The 17,621-nt window shown below is 48.4% G+C and overlaps 1 protein-coding gene across 1 annotated transcript in view; it reads left to right on the forward strand.

Moving 5' to 3' along the window:
* The first annotated feature begins 105 nt into the window (after positions 1-105).
* UNC45B (unc-45 myosin chaperone B) overlaps positions 106-17,621 on the forward strand; it is a 34,005-nt gene continuing 16,489 nt past the window's right edge. Inside the window, exons 1-10 of the mRNA XM_053569160.1 lie at positions 106-229; positions 547-714; positions 1,488-1,524; positions 2,225-2,400; positions 4,770-4,859; positions 8,380-8,547; positions 9,102-9,270; positions 12,796-12,966; positions 14,311-14,482; positions 16,919-17,219. Of these exons, the coding sequence (XP_053425135.1) occupies positions 547-714; positions 1,488-1,524; positions 2,225-2,400; positions 4,770-4,859; positions 8,380-8,547; positions 9,102-9,270; positions 12,796-12,966; positions 14,311-14,482; positions 16,919-17,219 (1,452 nt within the window). The 5' untranslated portion in view covers positions 106-229. The remainder of the gene's footprint in view (positions 230-546; positions 715-1,487; positions 1,525-2,224; positions 2,401-4,769; positions 4,860-8,379; positions 8,548-9,101; positions 9,271-12,795; positions 12,967-14,310; positions 14,483-16,918; positions 17,220-17,621) is intronic.

Below are 17,621 nucleotides of genomic sequence, written 5' to 3' on the forward strand. Positions count from 1 at the left end.
CAGGACTGTCCAGTCTGAGCAGAGGGAGGGCCCTGAGTATCAATGACAGACTCCAGGGGCACCTGCCTCTGTGGCTAAATATGGTCTGAAGCCACTGGCAGGGGTGACAAAATCTCCTGTTTGGGGGCTGGGAGGTGCAGACTGAGGCTGGCTGGCGGAGGCTGACCCAGGAGAGCTCAAGGGAGCAGCACCACAGGGGCCAATTGAAAGCATTGTCCTCTCTGAGAAGGTGAGGTGGACCAGTGTTCCCTGGACTGGGGAGGGACAAGACAGACTTTCAAGGCCTTTGACATAGTGGCTTCACCTCCTGGGAAGGACTGGGGTTAAGGCACAGGGACTCTGAGACCCATTTCAACGTGGGCCAAGCTCCAAACAAATGCTGTCATGTCCTTCTGGGGCAATGAATTGGAGGGTGCTGGTGTGGGTTCCTTCCAGGCAGAATCCTGCCTTCTGCTCTGGTGGGAGGGGAGCCTGGAGTCCTGGACCTCAGATCTGGGGTATATGGGGTGAGGGACTGGCTGGCCAGAGCTGCTCCTGTCCCCATAGATGGCAGAGGTAGAAGCAGTCCAGCTGAAGGAGGAGGGGAACCAGCATTTCCAGCTCCAGGACTACAAGGCTGCGACAAAGAGCTACAGCCAGGCCCTGAAGCTGACCAAGGACAAGACCCTGCTGGCCACACTCTATCGGAACCGGGCAGCCTGTGGCCTGAAAATGGTCTGGAGCCCAAATGGTGGGATGGAGTGGGAGGGTCCTTGGGGCTGGAGGGCAAGGATGTGGAGTAGGAATTGTCCCCTTTGCCAGCTGGCTCACCTGGACCCTTCAGGCTGGAGAAGGGTCCTTCCAACTGCCTGACCCACTACTCTGGAAAGAGAGAAACTCACCCAGATCAGAATCAGCCTGATGCCAGGAGCTTTCCACATGCTTTTTTTTTTTTTTTTTTGTAGAGACAGAGTCTCACTGTACCGCCCTCAGGTAGAGTGCCGTGGCGTCACACGGCTCACAGCAACCTCTAACTCTTGGGCTTACGTGATTCTCTTGCCTCAGCCTCCTGAGCAGCTGGGACTACAGGTGCCCGCCACAACGCCCAGCCATTTTTTTGTTGCAGTTTGGCTGGGGCTGGGTTTGAACCAGCCACCCTCGGCATATGGGGCCAGCGCTCTACTCACTGAGCCACAGGCGCCGCCCTCTACATGCTCTTTCATGGCATCTTGGTAACAGCCCTGTGAGGTAGCTGCATTCACATAGCAGAAAAGACAGGGCTCAGAGGGCTTAAGTAACTTGCCAAGCTCTCCAGGTCCTAGCAGAGTCGGGATTCAAACTTGGGTTTGCCTGCTGCCAAAGCCTGTCTCCTTTTCCATGCCCAGTAAAGGGGTACTCCTTGGACCTCTATTAGCCTGAAAGCCCTCTCCCCTCACTCTGGGGACGCTCTCTGGCAGTCTCTGCATTGGGTCCGCATTAACCGAGTCTTCTCCTCCCCCATTTCTCAGGAGAGCTACGTCCAGGCAGCCTCAGATGCCTCCAGAGGTGAGGCTCCCGCACCCAAACCTTTCCTCTCACCTTCTCCTTCGGGTAGTCGGTGCTGGGTTTTGATCTGGTTATCATGTTAGGGAAAGTTTTGAGTGAGTTCAGAAGGGAGAGGACCCAGCTGGTGAAGAGACTAGAAACATTCTGGGGTGAGCAGTTGAAGGAGCTGCAATATTTAGCCCAGAGAAGGCAACTCCCAGGTGGGACAAAGAGCTGCTTCCAAGTACCTAAAAGGCCGTCACAAGAAAGAAGGATTGAAAAAAAAAGAGGATTGGATTTCATCTCAGGGTTCCAGGGCTAGACTTAAGATAAACTGGCAATGTCACAGGCAGTATATTTAAGGTAGGAAGAGGGAAGGGTTTTCTGATGAAGCTCCTGGCTCTCTTGAGCAGGAGGGAGCTCCCCATTACTGAAGGTATGCAAGCACCAATTTGATGAGCCCTTGGCTGGGATCCTGTAGCCGAGACTGGAGCATCAGGAATTAGATGAGATGACCCTTAAACTCTCTTCTTATGTTGAGACTCTCTGGATCGTACTGTCCCTCTAACAAAGGGCAAGTGTGAGCAAGATAGTCCATAAGGGTGGATAATCTCCAAGAAAGACACGGAAACCCAGCGTGATTATACAGCATGATTTTTGGACATGGGGCAGTGAGGACACTGGTCTGCAGCTCGAGGCCCTTCCTGTCTCCCCTCGATAGCCATCGACATCAACTCCTCGGACATCAAGGCTCTGTATCGGCGATGCCAGGCACTGGAGCACCTGGGGAAGCTGGACCAGGCCTTCAAGGATGTGCAGCGTTGTGCCACCCTAGAGCCACGGAACCAGAACTTCCAGGAGACGCTGAGGAGGCTCAACACCAGCATCCAGGAGAAGGTAAGCTGGCCCCCTTCCCACAAACTGGACTGCCCAGCCCCTCCGCATTCTAGCAGGGATGGGTTAGGGCAGTAGGATCTCCATGTTCTGAGATGCAGACGGCAAGTGGCATTGGCACTGGCACAGGCTCCTCAGCAAAACTGAGCAGGTGCACTGGCCGTGAGCGCACGAACGAGCCAAGGCCAGATCACAGGTCTTTTAAATTTCAGACAGAGGCTTTCAGAAAAGATTACTATAACTTAGTGTGTTTGCCACATAATCTTATTTATTTTTTTTTTTGTAGAGACAGAGTCTCACTTTATCACCCTTGGTAGAGTGCCGTGGCGTCACACAGCTCACAGCAACCTCCAACTCCTAGGCTTAGGTGATTCTCTTGCCTCAGCCTCCCAAGTAGCTGGGATTACAGGCGCCCGCCACAACGCCCGGCTATTTTTTTGTTGCAGTTTGGCCGGGGCTGGGTTTGAACCCACCACCCTCGGCATGTGGGGCCGGCGCCCTACCCGCTGAGCCACAGGCGCCGCCCCATAATCTTATTTTTTAGGTACCATGAGCTACCTGGGAAGTGGAGGATATTGAGGAGGAATAGAGGGGAGTCAGGACCCAGGAACAACATAAAATCTTTTCTAGGAAAATGCAGTGGGGTGGGGAGAACCTGGACCAGAGATGACAGCTCCTGCACCCCAGTCCTGGCTCAGCTGCTAATTTCAGAGGACCTCTTGGGAGTGTTGGTTTCCTCTCTGTAAGAGCAGGAGGGCAATCGATCCATCAGCCCTTTGCTCTGAGACTCAGAACCCCAGTGCGTCTGGAGCAGCCCTGTGGTGGGACCATAGCCTGCTGCCCATGGTGCAGACTCAAGGACCAACAATGGAGAAATCAGAGCAGGATTGGGGAAAAGGTAGACTTCTCTTCACCCCAGAAAAAATGGTGGGATTGTGAACCAGCAGGATAAATTAGCAGGAGGTACATAAGGGGCTGGTGAGATGAGGGGTGATGATCATTTGGGTCATTTTAGGAAAGACGGAGAGCAGTGAGTTTGGGTGGGGTGCCCGAGGGGCTGGACATCCAAACTTAGTGGTTTCACTTTGCTGGAAGTGGTGCCAGCAAACTGCCTCAAATTTCTGAGCCTGCCAGATGCGGTGGCTCACACCTGTAATCCTAGCACTCTGGGAGGCTGAGGCGGGTGGATTGCTTGAGCTCAGGAGTTTGAGACTAGCCTAAGCAAGAGCGAGCCTCTGTCTCTACTAAAAATAGAAAAACTAGGCTGCGTGTGGTGGCTCACGCCTGTAAGCCCAGCACTTTGTGAGGCCGAGGCGCACAGATTGCCTGAGCTCACAGGTTTGAGAACACCCTGAGCCAGAGTGAGACCTCGTCTCTAAAAATAGCCGGACGTTGTGGTGGGTGTCTGTAGTCCCACATACTTGGGAGGCTGAGACAAGAGAATCACTTGAGCCCAAGAGTTTGAGGTTGCTGTGAGCTATGATGCCACAGCAGTCTACCAAGGGCAACAAAATGAGACTGTCTCAAAAAAAAATAAGTAAACAAAAATAAATAAAAATAGAAAAACTAGACAGGCGTTGTGGTGGGTACCTGTAGTCCCAGCTACTTGAAAGTCTGAGGCAAGGCGATCCCCTGAGCCCAAGAATTTGAGATTTCTGTAAGCAATCAACAGCACTCAACCCCAGGACAACAGAAGACTGTGTCTCAGAAAATAAAAAAAGAAAAAAAAATATATACACTCACTTAAAAGTATGAAATGCAAAGTCTACAAAAAAGAGAAGAAAAAAATGTTTCTCAGCCTGGAGACATATTTGCTTTAGTTCCTATTTAAATGTCTATAGCTAATTTTTTTTTTTTTTGAGACCGAGTCTCACTATGCGTCACAGCTCACAGCAACCTCTAACTCTTGGGCTTAAGCAATTCTCTTGCCTAGCCTCCTGAGTAGCTGGGACTACAGGCTCACAATGCCTGGCTATTTTTTTGTTGTAGTTGTCATTCTTGTTTAGCAGGCCTGGGCTGGATTCAAACCCGCCAGCCTCAGTGTATGTGGCCGGTGCCCTAACCACTGGGCTATGGGCACCACCTCTATAGCTAATTGTTCACTAGAATTCTAAAATCAGGTTGATGATCCCTTGCCTTCCAAGACTTTGGGGATGAGCAAATGGGATAAGGAATGTAACTAGATTTTGTTCACCATTCTCTCCCTAGCATCTAGAACAGTAGTTATTCAGTAAATGTTTGTGGAATGAATGAATGAATGTGCCATGGCCCAGGGTAGATAGTCTTACAGTTACTGAGGTGAACTATGTGGAACAGACTGAAATGATGTGGACCCTCCCTGCCTTTTTCCCCGCTCCTTCCTATCTCTTCAGCTCCGTGTGCAGTTCTCCACAGACGCCAGGGTACAAAAGATGTTTGAGATTCTCCTGGACGAAAATAGTGACGCTGATAAGCTGGAAAAGGTGAGCGCGGTTAACGCCGGCTATCCAGCAGAGGGCGCACTCTGTACCTGACAGTCCCGGGAGTAGCCCCATTCTGGGGTGTAGGGAGGCTGGGAGTTGGGGAGTCCTTGAGGAAATAGAAGGAAAATTGGCCAAATTATAAGCACATTAAAAAATTATATCGAGGGTTGAGATTAGGATCCTGTCTTTATTTATACTTTTTTTCTTTTGAGACATAGTCTTACTCAGGCACGTGACTAGAGTGCCGTGGCATTATAGCTCACAGCAACTTCAAGTTCTTGGGCTCAAGCGATCCTCTTGCCCCAGTTTTTCTATTTTTTGGGGGGGGGCAGGGGCTAGGTTTGAACCCACCACCTCCGGTATATGGGGCTGGCGCCCTACTCCTTTGAGCCACAGGCGACGCTCCAGTTTTTCTATTTTTAGTAGAGATGGGGTCTTGTTATTGCTCAGGCTGGTCTTGAACTCGTGAACTTAAGCAATCCACTGTCCTCAGCCTCCCAGAGTGCTAGGATTATTATAGGTGTGAGCTACAGCGCCCAGTCTATTTAAATTTTTCATAAACTCATGTTCATCATGAGTTTTTTGGTACTGATTTTTACTTTTAAAAATATTGCATTAAATCTTATTTATGTTCACTATTGAGTTTTTTGTTGTCCCTTTAAATTTTGCACCCAAGACAAGGGCCTCATTTACCTCACCGTAATTTTGGCCATGAGAAATATTATAAAGAAATTATTTTGAAATATTAAAATATTTACCAATATAAAAAAAAAAAAGAAAATAAATGGGTGGTGCCTGTGGCTCAAAGGAGTAGGGCACCGGGCCCATATGCGGGAGGTGGCGAGTTCAAACCCAGCCCTGGCCAAAAAAATGAAAAAAAAAATATTTACCAATCATCCTCTAAAACCAAATCTATAGCACTTTTTTCACATTCTCTTTTTTCATTTTTCTGAGGAAAAAAAATGGAACATTTGAGTGTTTCACATTTGTAAGATTGACAGACAAGACCTGGGGAATTTTTGTTAGTTTTATGGTCAATAAATCTACAAAATATGAACATATTTTTCCATAACAAACACTTGTGAAGATATATGAGTTGTAATAGATAAAACAACTTCTGGCTTGGCTCCTGTAGTACAATGGTTATAGCGCCAGCCACCTACACCGAGGCTTGTGAGTTTGAACCCAGCCTGGAGCAGCTAAACAACAATGACAATTGCAACAAAAAATAGCCAGGCATTGTGGCTGGTGCCTGTAGTCCCGGCTACTTGAGATGCTGAGACAAGAGAATCACTTGAGCCCAAGAGTTTGAGGTTGCTGTGAGCTGTGATGCCACAGCACTCTACTGAGGGTGACACAGTGAGTCTGTCTCTAAAGAAAAAAAAAAACTTCTAAAATATTCTTTTATTGGTGGCACCCATAGCTCGTGGGTGGGATGCCAACCACATATACCAAGGCTAGTGGGTTCGAACCTGGCCCAGGCTAGCTAAAACAACAATGACAACCGCAACCAAAAAGTAGCCGGGCATTGTGGCAGGCACCTGTAGTCCAGTTACTTGGGAGGCTGAGGCAAGAGAATCGCTTAAGCCCAAGAGTTTGAGGTTGCTGTGAGCTGTGATGCCACAGCACTCTACCCAGGGTGACAGCTTGAGACTCTGTCTAAAAAAAAAAAAATTATTTTATTTAAAAAAATTTTTCTGTAGAAATGGGGTCTTGCTATGTTGCTCAGGTTGGTTTTGAACACCTGGCCTCAAGCAATCCTCCATCTGTGCCTCCTAAAGTACCGGGATTATAGGTGTGAGCCACTGCACCTGGCCAGTTTATTTATTTATTTATTTTTTGTAAAGTACAAAGCCTTAGCTGATAGTGCTGGTTGTGGTTATGTTTGTCTGGAATGCTGTAATCACTTCCCTCCACAGCAGCCTACTCCCCATCTCTTTACCCACCTGTTTTTTTCTCCCATCTCTTGAGTTCTCTCAGCCCTTGGGTTCTCAAGTCCTGCTTGAGAGCTCCTGCTCCAGATCTGGGGCCTTTAAAGATTCATGTATCCTGACTGTGAAAAGCATTTGGTGGGAGGAGAGCTGGGACCCTTCTAGTTCAACTAACTAATTTTACAGATGAGGCTCAGAGAGGTGCCTCGGCTCACCTAAGCTCACACAGCTAACAGGCAGCAGAATCAGAGCTCAAACCCAGGGCTTTCGGGTCCCATCTAGTGTTCTTTCTCCTCGACACCTTCCGCCTTCCTGAGAATTTCTACAATTTCTGATTCCCTTGAATAGGCAAACACACAGAAAAATGCCAAAACCACATTAAAGGAAAAGTTTTAAGGAAATAATTCTCCACACGAGAACACTTCATTTTTCTGGTCTGTCCCCAAAAGAATATACACACAGCTTGATTTTAGCATAAGTGCAGTCAGAGTAAACATCTGATACTGATTATACTTACTTTTTGTTTTTGCGGTTTTTGGCCAGGGCCGGCACCCTATTCCTTTGAGCCACAGGCGCCACCCTTTTTTTTTTATTTTTATTTTTTTGTAGAGACAGAGTCTCACTTTATGGCCCTTGGTAGAGTGCCGTGGCCTCACACAGCTCACAGCAACCTCCAACTCCTGGGCTTAAGCGATTCTCTTGCCTCAGCCTCCCGAGTATTTGGGACTACAGGCGCCCACCACAACGCCCGGCTACACCCTTTTGTTTTTAGACAGAGTCTTAAGCTGTTGCCCTGGGTATGAGTGCAGTGCTGTCACAGCTCACAGCAACCTCAAACTCTTGGGGATAAGAGATTCTCTTGTCTCAGCCTCCCAAGTAGCTGGGACTATAAGTACCTGCCACAATGCCTGGCTGTTTTTTGGTTGCGGTTGTCATTGTTTTAGCTGGCCCGGGCTGGGTTTGAACCCACCAGCCCAGGTGTATGTGGCTGGTGCCCTACAGACTGAGCTATGGGCACCACCTTACCAATGTTTTTTTTTCAAGTTGCTCTTAGTCTTTTTGTTTATGATTTTATTTTATTTTTATTTATTTATTTTTTGTTGCCCCTGGTAGAGTGCTGTGGCGTCACAGCTCATAGCAACCTTAAACTCTTGGGCTTAAACAATTGTCTTGCCTCAGTCTCCCAAGTAGCTGGGACTACAGGCACCCACCACAACACCCGGCTATTTTTAGAGACAGGGTCTTGCTCTGGCTCAGGCTGGTCTGGAACATGTGAGCTCAGGCAATCCACTTGCCTCAGCCTCCCAGAGTACTAGGATTATGGGCAAGAGCTACCCTGCCTGGCCTCCTTTGTTTATAATTTTAAAGGTTGCCATATGTTGTATCAACTTAGTCTTTATGCCAGTAACTTTGTTTCTACTTTTGTATTATGTTCTTGGGCTGTGTTTCCAGGAGGAGGATTATAAAGTGAGAGAATGGACAGATGTTCTCAAGACCCAGTTTTTGCACCAGCTCTTTTATTTGGTCCATGGTCAAAGCCTGGGTGGCCATATCTCCCCTATGACCCACATTACCTCTTCCTTCCTTAGGCTGCCAACAACCTCATTGTCCTAGGCCGTGAGGAAGCAGGGGCTGAGAAGATCTTCCAGGGCGATGGGGTGGCCTTGCTGCTGCAGCTTCTGGACACTAAGAGGCCTGAGCTGGTGCTGGCTGTAGTGCGGACCCTGTCTGGCATGTGCAGTGGCCACCGAGCCAGGGTGAGGGCCTGGCTGTGGGGCAGGTGGAGAGGATGGCTGCTGGTCCAAGTATCTGGAGGGTGATACACTTGGTGGGGGCTGTGGCTGGCATCAATAGAATTTGATACAAAGTCTACTCTAAAGAGTACGCCAGTTTTTTTTTTCTCTGAACTGGAAATGGGTTCAGCAAAGATAAGTTTGTTGAAAGTGGTTTCTGGGGAAGAGATGAATGCAAAGACTATTATATTTCATATTTTCCATGCTAAGTCTTTGAAATTCTTTGTGTATTTTACACTCACAGCACATTTAAATGTGGTCTTGCTGCATTGCAATTGCCCAACAGCTCCATAGGGTGAGTGGCCACTCTCTGGGACTGCACAGCTGTGACCTCTGGAAAGGGACATGACTGTGTCAAGAGCTTTCCTGGACTGGGGACCCCATGAGGCATCAGCTGCTTGGCCTATTTCTCTACTGCATAGGGTGGGATGGGGATGGTTGTCACACACCCTGTAACCAGCATGGCAGCTGAAAGTGGGGAGCAGGGAGGTTGACTGTGGTTCTCGCTGGGGGTCTAGGCCACAGCAATTCTGCATGCTGTACGGATAGACCAAATCTGCAGCCTCATGTCCGTGGAGAATGAGGAGATATCCCTGGCTGTCTGCAACCTGCTCCAAGCCATCATCGACTCCCTGTCTGGGGAGGACAAGCAGGAGCGTCGAGGGAAGGAGGAGGCCCTGGTTCTAGGTAGGAGCCGACTTTGAGTTCAAGGATATAGGGGAAGAAGGAGAAAGTCAGTCATCAGCACAGACTGGGCATTCCCTGTGTGTGGTGGTGGCTTAGTTTTATTGTTATTTGTATTTTCTGGTTGTAAAAGTAACAGAGGCAGAGCAGAAGTATTCACAAAAGAGGGGAACAGCCCAAGCATCCACTGGCAGATAACCGTATAAGCAAAATGTGGTGTAGACAGACGATGGGATATGATTCAGTCTTCTGACACATGCTACAACATGGGTGGACCTTGAGGACTTTATGCTAGTGAAATAAGGCAGTCACGAAAGGAGAAATACTGTAGGGGGCCACTCACAGGCGGTACTTAGAGCGGTCAGATCCCTGGAGGCAGAAAGTAGAAGGTGTGTGTCAGGAGGAGGAGGAATGGGGATTGTTTCATGGGGAGAAAGTTTCAGTTTTGCAGGATGAGGAAAGTTCTGTGGCTGGATTATGGTGATGGCTGCACAACACTGTGAGTACAGTTGATGCCCCTGAACATGATCAAAGTGCTCAATTTTATGTGTGTATCGCATACATTTTTAATGTATGGATTACATACCTTTTACTACCATTTTAGAAAAATAACAGAGGCTTCCTGAAGAAATTTAGAAAAACGTAGAACTATGTAAAGATTAAAAAAAATTACCAGGCGGCGCCTGTGGCTCAGTGAGTAGGGCGCCAGCCCCATATACCGAGGGTGGTGGGTTCAAACCCAGCCCCGGCCAAACTGCAACAAAAAAATAGCCGGGCGTTGTGGCGGGCACCTGTAGTCCCAGCTACTCGGGAGGCTGAGGCAAGAGAATCGCCTAAGCCCAGGAGTTGGAGGTTGCTGTGAGCTGTGTGATGCCACGGCACTCTACCAAGGGCGATAAAGTGAGACTCTATCTCTACAAAAAAAAAAAAATTACCTATAATCACCCATTCATTTAACCACTATTATCACAACTGTGATTCAGGGGTGTCCAACCTTTTTGCTTTTCTGCTGCATATTGGAAGAATAAGAATGATCTTGGCCATACATTAAATACACAAATACTAACTGAAGCTGAGGAACAAAAGAAAAGGTCCATACATACTTCTTATGATATCTGACACCACAGATAAGCAAGAGTCTTCAAGTAATCTGTATGCAGCCCACGGCCATAGGTTGGACACCTCTATCTCTTATAGCTTTCCTTTTACTATCCAGCCACATAAATATCTGTTTAACAAAATTGGAATTCTACTACGAATAGTTTTATGTTTTCTCTACACCGAGCATTATTTTAGAAATGGGAATACTGAGTCTACTGAGCCATGAACATGACTAAAGTTCCTTCATCTGGCCTTCCAATTCCTTTCTGAGAGGGTGCATCAATTTGTACTCTGACCGAGTGATGCTGGGAGTTTCCATATCAACACATTCTCAGATTTGAATGCTATCATTCTTTTTTATTTATTTTTGAGACAGAGTCTTACTTTGTTGCCCTTGGTAGAGTGCCGTGGTGTCGCAGCTCACAGCAACTTCCAACTCCTGGGCTTAGGCGATCCTCTTGCCTCAGTCTCCTGAGTAGCTGGGACTACAGGCACCTGCCTCAACGCCCAGCTATTTTTTGTTGCAGTTTGGCCGAGGCCGGGTTCAAACCTGCCACCCTCAGTATATGGGGCCGGTGCCCTACCCACTGAGCCACAGGTACCACCCTGAGTACTATCATTCTTAAAGCTATTTTCCTATTCATTAGGCTTGGTGCCTGGAGCTCAGTGGTTAAGGCACAGGCCGCATACACCAGGGCTGGCAGGTTCAAACCCTGCCCAGGCCTGCTAAACAACAATGACAAAAAAAAAAAAAAAAGGTGCCTCATGTTGTGCTGGGTGCCTGTAGTCCCAGCTACTTCGGAGGCTGAGGCAAGAGAATTGCTTGAGCCCTAGAGTTTGAGGTTGCTGTGAGCTGTGATGCCATGACACCCTACCGAGGGCAACATAGTGAAACTCTGTCTCAAAAAAAAAAATAAAATAAAAACAAAAAAATAAATAAAATAAATAATTTTTTTCTATTCATTAGTTTAAAATCATCTTGTTTGAATAAAAAAAATTACTAGTGAGATGGACCATTTTTCTTTATTTTTGTTAGCCATTTGGATTTCTTTATCTTTAGATGGTTTGTTCATGTTGTTGCCTATTTTTATCTGTTGGGATATCAATTTTCAAAATTTATCTATTGGGTTATTTATAGATTATTAATATTAACTTTTTGGAGCCCTGGTTTTTCTGTTGGGATATCAATCTTTAAAATTTATTATTGGGTTATTTATAAATTATTCATATTAATCTTTTGGAGCCCTGGATTCTCTATGCGGCTCTGACTTCCTCTGGCAGTGGTCAGCTAGTCACTTCCTCTCTCTGAGCTAGAATTTTTGTAAGGTTCTAGATGGCTCCACTTGTGTGGCTGGTGTTTAACTAAAGATGTTGGACAGGAGTCCTTGGCTTTTCCCCCTGGCCTCCGTAGTGGCCACGTTGGGTTCCTTTGTAACATGGTGGCTGATTCTGAATGGACAAGTCCCAGTGTACCAGGACTTTTGAGCCTCTGTTTGTGTCACGGGGCCCATGAGCATCCCGGGGCCAGCGTGGGAGGAGATCCCTTAAGTGGGAATTCTGACATGTGCTTCCTGGGGCCACCAGTGTACAGTCTGCCACGACTGCTTTCGAGTGGGCGTCTCTTTTTATGAAATTCTTCCACCTGTCGATTTCAAATCTCTCTCCTTCCACCTTCTACCCACCGCTGGTCCCAGCTGTGCCCCTTGGAGCGTCACAGAATAAGTCTGTTTTCTCACTCTTATGTCATACTTTTAACTGAAAACAAGCTGTCATATCCACGTTTGTCTTCCCTTCTCCATGTGACAGAGCCCCATTCCTTCATTCGTTGTTATTTCTGACATGTGGTTTATTTTCTGCCTGGCTTCCTCCCTTTGGGCTCCATCCTAGAACGAGTACAAAAATCTGTAAGTCTCAGGGAGACCAGACAGGGCAACATCAGGAAGAGGCGTTTACTTTGTTAGATCCACAGTGAGCAGGAAGGTCCTAGCATCATAGGCAGAGGCCCGTATTCAAGCTCTCAGCATGCCTGGGTCTGTGGGGAGTGAAATTTACGAGGAGTATACATTTCCTCTCTGGAAAACATTTTACTCAATCAGTTTATTAAAAACTATATGAAGTGTCCCTGGAGCTCTGCCAGTCGCTGCTGGGAGTGAAGAGCTTTCTAAGAACCATTGCTGTCTAAGGATGGAGTGGGTTGTCATAGAAGCCAGTGTTCAGGGTGTCTGGAGGACCACCGTGGGGGTGTTGTCTAGGAATTTCTCCCCCTTTGGGGGGTGATATGGGTAATACTATACTCTTCTGGGAAATTTACGTGTCCAGAAAGCAGTGGATTCAGCGTGTCCAGAGCCTCACCCTGCTGCCACTCCTAGATCTTCAAGCTCAGTCTCCCCGCACTTGTCTATTTACCCCTGTCCTCTGGTTCCTCAGACACCAAGAAGGACCTGAAGCAGATCACCAGCCACCTGCTGGACATGCTGGTCAGTAAGAAGGTGTCTGGCCAGGGCAGGGACCAGGCACTGAACCTGCTCAATAAGAACGTCCCCAGGAAGGACCTTGCCACGCACGACAACTCGCGCACCATCTACGTGGTGGATAACGGTGAGGAGGTGGGAGGGCTCGGGGCTCACGTAAGCCTTTCAGGTGGGCACCAGGGCACTGAGCAGAAAGTGAAAGAGATGAGACTCTTGTCGGGAAAGGGTCTTTAGTCCCAACCAAGAAGCTGGGAAAAGGCAGAAGATGTAAGTTAGGGCCCGAGCACACCCAGAAAGTACCCAAACATACCCCCAAACATCTTGGTGGAGTTACCTAACAAATAGGGCAAGCATAAAAATACAAATTAGATTTCACCAACTTGGGCTCAAGTGATGCTCTTGCCTCAGCCTTCTGGGACTACAGGTGCCCGCCATAACACTGTCTAGTTTTTTATAGACATTGGGTCTCACTCTTGCTCAGGCTGGTCTCAAATTCCTGAGCTTGAGTTTGAGATTGCTGTGAGCTATGACACCATAGCACTCTACCAAGAGTGACAAAATAAGTCTCTTGTTTCAAAAACTGTGTGTGTGTGTGTGTGTGTGTGTGTGTGTGTGTGAATACACACACATATATAAAATTTTTAAAAATGGGCTTGGCACCTGTGGCTCAAGCGGCTAAGGCACCAGCCACATACACCTGAGCTGGCGGGTTCGAATCCAGCCCAGGCCCGCCAACAACAATGACGGCTGCAACCAAAAAATAGCTGGGTGTTGTGGCGGGCGCCTGTAGTCCCAGCTACTTGGGAGGCAGAGGCAGGAGACTCGCTTGACCCCAGGAGTTGGAGGTTGCTATGAACTGTGATGTCACAGCACTCTACCCAGGGTGACAGCTTGAGGCTTTGTCTAAAAAAAAAAATTTTTTTTTAAATTCATCCCTGTTTCCAGCTACTCGTGAAGCTGAGGTGGAGGCTGTGGTGAGCTGCAACCATGCCACTGCACTCTATCCTGGGTGACTCAGTGAGACCTTGTCTCTAAAAAAACCAAAAAACAAAAAACTGGCTGGGTGAGGCGGTTCACACCTATACTCCCAACACTTTGGGCAGGCAACGTGAGAGGATAGCTTGAGCCCAGGAGTTGAGCCTAAGCAAACCAGCCTGAGCAAGAGCAAGACTCTGGGCTAATTTTTTCCCCTCTTGAGAGACAGTATCTTGCTGTGTTGCTCTAGTTGGTCTGAAACTCCTGGGCTCAAGTGATCCTCCCACCTTGGCCTCCCAAAAGGATTATGGGCATGAGCCACCATGCCCAGATTGAACCTGGGGGGTCTCTAGACTCCCTTCTCTTACACATCCCTCCAGATAAATCATGTGTTGCCTACGGAGAAGGCTGGAGAGAAGCTGCTGATGGGACGGTCTTGTGTTTGTGAGCACAGAGCTCAGCAAGCATCTTATGCTCCCTGCTGTCTACCCTGCAGGCCTGAGGAAGATCCTGAAGGTGGTGGGGCAGGTTCCAGATCTGCCGTCCTGCCTGCCCCTGACGGACAACACTCGCATGCTGGCTTCTATCCTCATCAACAAGCTCTACGACGACCTGCGCTGTGACCCAGAGAGAGATCACTTCCGCAAGATCTGTGAGGAATACATCACGTGAGTCAGGCTGTGTATCAGTTATCTATGGCTGTGTAACAGGTTATCCCAAAAAGTAGTGGCTTAAAATGACAACAATCATTTATCAGCTCATAGTAGAGCAAGAACCTGGGAGTGGTTTGGCTGAGTGGTTGTGGCGTGGAGTCTCTTGTGAAGTTACAGTCACATTTAGGCTGGGCCTGCAGCCATCTGAAGGCTTGACTGGGGCTGGAGGATCTGCTTCCAAGATGGCGCACTTACATGGATGGCATGTTGCTGCTGGGCTGTTTGGTGGGAGGCCTCAGTTTCTCCCCATGTGGATCTTTCCACAGGCTGTTCTTTTTTTTTTTTTTTTTTGAGACAGAGTTTTACTTTGTTGCCCTTGGTAGAGTGCTGTGGCATCATAGCTTACAGCAACATCAAACTCTTGGGCTCAATCAATCCTCTTCCCTCAGCCTCCCAAGTAGCTGGGACTACAGGCACCCCCCCCATAACGCCTGGCTAGTTTTTCTATTTTTAGTAGAGATGGGGTCTTGTGCTTGCTCAGCCCGGTCTCAAACTCATGAGCTCAAGCAATCCACCCACCTTGGCCTCCCAGAGTGCTAGGATTACAGGTGTGAGCCCCTGCACCCGGCCCCCACAGGCTGTTGAAGTGTCCTCACCATTTGCCATGTAGCTTCTCCGAGTGAGTGACCCAAGAGGATGCCAGGTAGAAGGGGTAAGGTTTCTATAATCTCAGAAGTCACACACTATCCACTTCTGCCACATTTATTTGAAGCAAGTCAGTAAGACTGGCCTCCATTTCAGGGAGAGAATTAGGTTTCCTTTTTTTGAAGGGAGGAATGTCAAAATCTTTTTTGGATGTGTTTTAAACCTATCACTGGCTTCTGTGGTCAGCTAGTCAAGGGGGGAGGCCTGGCTCTGGGAGACTTTAAGGACATGTGGCTTTGCAGAGTCTAGACCGGGGTGGGGCCCTCAGCCACTGAAGTTCCCGGGTCTTCTCTCCTCTGCTCCATCATCACTGTGGCTCAGGTGTCTCTCTGGGGCTCTGTTTCTCTTTATGAGTCCTCATCCTTTTTTTCCCTCTATTACACAGCCTTTTAACCTTTTGTTGCAATGATTCTCAAAGTTGTAAGTTATTCGGATTTCTGGGACACTTGCCCTTAACTCAGTGGCCTTAGGTGTGGCCCAGGAAGCTGCACGCTTAAAAACGCTCCAGGTGTGGTGAAGACTCCAGGTGAGTCGGAGATGGGGAAGACCCCACCTTGACGCTGCCTTTCCTTTCTCTATTCCAGGTGTTTATAAACTTTTTCTATAAAAGGCAAGGCAGAGAGTAAACATTTTATATTTGCAGCACATAAGCGTATAAGTCTTTTTCCCATCTTTTTCTTTTAATTCTTTAACATACACAAGTCATCCTCTGCTCCCCAGATGTGCCAACTCCTGCTCTGCCCCACAGCATCTACTAATTCCTGACTCTGGTTCTCTTAAAGCTCCTCTGGCTTCTCTGTCTTTCTCTACCTCAGCTTCAGCTTTTCCTGCTCACGTCTTGAGTCCCTTAGGACAACCCAAACTGATTTCCAGTAACTGTTCTTCAGCTAGTCCTCTTTGGGGCTTTTTGATGGAGGCCCCTCCGGGTCATCCAGCAGCAAGGATGTGATACACTTGCCCTGTCGGGGGGGCTGTGTGGACATTTGGGCACCAGTTGGCATCAGGAGAGAGCTCCGAGGGCAGACCTTGGGAAGGTCGCCGAAGCATCAGAAGCCAGGTCACTCCTGACATCCCTATGCAGAGACTCTGTCCCAGAGTAGGTGACGATAGATCCTGAAAGCAAGGCGGAACTTTCCCGGACATCAAGCCCACACTCTCACTGACAGGGGAAGGGACTGAGACCAGGTCACCAGACAGGGTGACCAGTTGAGGCTATGTTGCAGAGTGGTGCAGTGTGCCGGGCCCTGTGTGGGCCCTTTTGTGTGGCTGTGGTTGCTGTACTGTTCCGCTGCAAAGGCTGTTGGCTGACAGCTGTCACCTCTCTTTGGCACTTACTTCAGCTGAGGAGAGAGGAGAGCTATCTCACCTTCCCAGGGAGCTGGTATTCGAAGACTCATCCCACCCAACTTGTAACAAGTTTGAAGGGCGTCTCAGCCCCGGAACTCTTCTCAGGCTGAGGCTGTGGGGCGACTGGATGGCAGTCCAGTACCTCCCTCTGACCAGACCTGCTTCCTTCTCTTCCCAAGAGCTCTGTCTAATGAATTTTCTGCATGTCGACCCCTGAGTCCCCTCTGCAGTGTCATTTGTCCTCACTAAAACTCTGAGGAGGAGCGAGCTGAGACTCTGAGCGTGTCAGTGAATTGCCCAACGTCGCACAGCACATGAATGGTGGAGGCGGGATGTAAATCTCACACTCTTTCCACCCTAAAGGCCAGTTCTCTTGACTACCCTTGCCCTCTGTTTTAGGGGCAAGTTTGACCCCCAGGACATGGACAAGAACGTGAATGCCATCCAGACAGTGTCAGGAATCCTTCAGGGCCCCTTCGACCTGGGCAATCAGCTGCTGGGAATGAAAGGTGTGATGGAGATGATGGTGGCGCTGTGTGGCTCGGAGCGTGAGACGGACCAGCTGGTGGCCGTGGAGGCCCTCATCCACGCCTCCACTAAGCTCAGCCGTGCCACCTTCATCATCACCAATGGCGTGTTACTGCTCAAACAGATCTACAAGAACACCAAAAATGAGAAGATCAAGATTCGCACGCTGGTGGTGAGTGGTGCTACCCACCCTCCTGGAACAGACACCAGGCCAGGCGCAGGGGACACCAGGAGGAATGAGCCAAGATCTCTGTCGGTGGTGGGGGTGCACCTGGGCCCATGCACAGCCTCTGCAGAGCAGGATGATAGGCAGGAGCTGTGAGGATGCAGACTCAGGGTGCTGGGCTCTGCTGCATAGCCCGAGGATGCTCAGAAGCCTTTGTGCTTATGAAACACTAACACTGATGAGCTTGTGTCCAAAAAGTATTTTCCGAGAAAATCCAAAAAGTCTGTGTGTGTCCTTCATTTGCTTTATTTTACTGAAGTTATTTACATTGATACTTTGTTTTTCTTTCTTTTTTTTTTAGTTAGAGCCTCAAGCTGTCACCCTGGGTAGAGTGCCGTGGCACATAGC

The sequence above is a fragment of the Nycticebus coucang genome, chromosome 18 (assembly GCF_027406575.1).
Source record: "Nycticebus coucang isolate mNycCou1 chromosome 18, mNycCou1.pri, whole genome shotgun sequence".
NCBI lineage: Eukaryota > Metazoa > Chordata > Mammalia > Primates > Lorisidae > Nycticebus > Nycticebus coucang.